This window comes from Squalius cephalus, assembly GCF_949319135.1.
Source record: "Squalius cephalus genome assembly, chromosome: 18".
Lineage (NCBI taxonomy): Eukaryota > Metazoa > Chordata > Actinopteri > Cypriniformes > Leuciscidae > Squalius > Squalius cephalus.
The window spans coordinates 11,288,128-11,290,957 of NC_137139.1; the positions used below are offsets into that span (position 1 = coordinate 11,288,128).

General features: G+C 44.9%; 1 protein-coding gene across 1 annotated transcript; it reads left to right on the plus strand.

The window, feature by feature from the left end:
* Window positions 1-436: 436 nt before the first annotated feature.
* On the plus strand, window positions 437-2,101 carry kcna2b (potassium voltage-gated channel, shaker-related subfamily, member 2b). Its single transcript, XM_079848605.1, has one exon. The coding sequence runs from the start codon at window positions 554-556 to the stop codon at window positions 2,039-2,041; it is 1,488 nt and encodes a 495-aa protein (XP_079704731.1). The 5' UTR covers window positions 437-553; the 3' UTR covers window positions 2,042-2,101.
* The last annotated feature ends 729 nt before the right edge of the window (window positions 2,102-2,830 follow it).

Below are 2,830 nucleotides of genomic sequence, written 5' to 3' on the forward strand. Positions count from 1 at the left end.
TACAGTCTTTCCATGGCAAGTATTGATCTACTTGGCAGATAAAAGCAAATACAATGTGTAAAGTGGTCAGGCTACTTCTCCATATGATTGATGGATGTTTTTAGATGCCCTGGTTTTCTAGAGCCATACATGTATTTCCTGAGTTGTCATGCTTTTGGCTCTTGTGCAGCGCTTTGATCTCTCTTCACTTTCATTTCAGATTTGATGGTGTTTGAATAACTTGCTAATTTAGTTCTAAAAACAAAACAAAAAAAAAACGAGTTCTCTTTGCATTGTCTCGGAAAAATGAGGAATCCAAATAATCCCACAGTAGAGTAGAATAAACACATATTGAGCATTCTTGCAGTGAGCATGTTTTGAAGAATGCTTGTGTGGCTCAAGTAATCTTCTTTTCTGCTTTATATTTCTTCCAGTGTTTCCTGGGTTCTAATGCAAGAGGGAGGTGTTGACGAGTGAAAAGAAGCCTCAAATTTCCCTGCTCCTTTCCCACAAACTTTTAGAGGCAACACCGTCGCACCCTGACCACATACTGCAGGTTGCATTTATTCACAGCATGACTGTTGCGACGGGCGACCCAGTTGATGAAGCCGCAGCTCACCCGGGTCAGCCACAGGACACATACGACCCGGAACCAGACCATGAGTGCTGCGAAAGGGTGGTCATTAACATATCTGGCCTGCGCTTTGAGACGCAGCTCAAAACTCTGTCTCAGTTCCCAGAGACATTGCTTGGGGATCCCAAAAAGAGAATGCGCTATTTTGACCCACTGAGGAATGAGTACTTTTTTGACAGGAACCGCCCAAGTTTTGATGCCATTCTCTATTACTACCAGTCAGGCGGCAGGTTGCGAAGGCCTGTCAATGTGACATTGGATATTTTTTCTGAAGAGATACGTTTTTATGAGCTTGGGGAAGAAGCCATTGAGATGTTCAGGGAGGATGAAGGATTTATTAAGGAAGAAGAGAAACTCCTGCCAGAAAATGAGTTTCAGAGGCAGGTATGGCTGCTCTTTGAGTATCCTGAAAGTTCAGGGCCTGCCCGGATTATTGCCATCATTTCAGTCATGGTCATTCTCATATCTATAGTCAGTTTCTGCCTGGAGACACTTCCGATTTTTCGTAGTGATGACATGGAGATGAACAAACCATCCGCAACCAACTCCAACTCAACAAGTAGCTACACCTCTGACTACTTTACTGACCCTTTCTTCATCTTGGAGACTCTTTGCATCATATGGTTCTCCTTTGAGTTCCTGGTACGCTTCTTTGCGTGTCCCAGCAAAGCAGGCTTCTTTGTCAATATAATGAACATCATTGATATTGTGGCTATAATACCTTACTTTATCACCTTGGGTACGGAGCTAGCAGAGAAGCCAGAGGATGGTCAGCAAGGACAGCAAGCCATGTCACTTGCCATTTTGAGGGTCATCAGATTAGTACGAGTCTTTAGGATCTTCAAACTTTCTCGGCATTCGAAAGGGCTTCAGATTCTTGGCCAAACACTCAAGGCCAGCATGAGGGAGCTCGGGCTGCTTATCTTCTTTCTCTTCATCGGAGTCATCCTGTTTTCGAGCGCCGTCTACTTTGCGGAAGCAGATGAGCCTGACTCACAGTTTGTAAGCATCCCCGATGCCTTCTGGTGGGCAGTGGTTTCAATGACCACAGTAGGCTATGGTGACATGGTTCCAACTACCATTGGAGGCAAAATTGTGGGATCCCTGTGCGCTATCGCCGGTGTGCTGACCATTGCCTTGCCCGTGCCTGTCATAGTCTCAAACTTCAACTACTTCTACCATCGAGAGACAGAAGGCGAGGAACAGGCCCAGTACCTTAACGTGACCAGCGTCCCCAAGATAGATTCATCAGAGGACCTGAAAAAGAGCCGCAGCGGGTCAACCATGAGCAAGTCTGACTACATGGAAATTCAAGAGGCTGTTAACAACAGCAATGAGGACTTTCGAGAGGAGAACATCAAAACTGGAAACTGCACACTAACCAACACAAACTATGTTAACATCACCAAAATGCTTACAGATGTATAACCGTTTTGAACTGCCTTTGACGAAGAAGGTGAAATAAAGAAGGGGTGTGCAAACCCCAGTTTTGAAGGCTTCAGATGCCTCATGGAAGAGTTTCAAGACGGGAGATTTGAAATGTGTCCATTTGAGTGAAGGATCAGTGAAGAAGACCTATCCATCATTCCATCTCCATTCCCTCTCGCAAGTTGTGGGAAACTTTATTGGTTGAGGACGTTGTTTTGCATTCTTGTGTTCAGTGTCTGCATGAAGTTTGTCTATTCTGTGTGACTGTGCTAGTAGTCGGTCTGCTTGCAACAGTAGCCAATCGTAGCCTAACCAGTTGATACAAGCGTAGCATAGAGGGACCAATTCCTGACTCCCAATTCCCCATTCACTGCCAATCCAAGGACCCCTTGAGTCTTTTTTTGAGTGTATTTGTTCCTGGGAAGGAACAAAATTGTCACTCCAAATTGATTAGTGGCATATAAAAACATGGAGGAGATAACATATTCGTGAAGAATCACCATGGTTGATGTGTTTCTCTGTGAATGCACAAACGCTGCCTTTCCTGCCAGCCGCAACAGTGTACCATGTGCGGTACCTAAAAAATATTACATTCCATCTTGTGACGAAGAAATACATGCATGACCAATCCGAGGGGGCCTGGAGGACCGGTTCTGTGGCCCCCTTTCTATCTGTATGACCTTTTTCCCTCTTTAGCTGCCAGCATATTAGGATCTCAGTGTGTCCCTTGATAGAGTAAACAGACCTGAAAGTGGAGTGGAGATTGTTTTGAAGTTGCCCTTTTTTCCC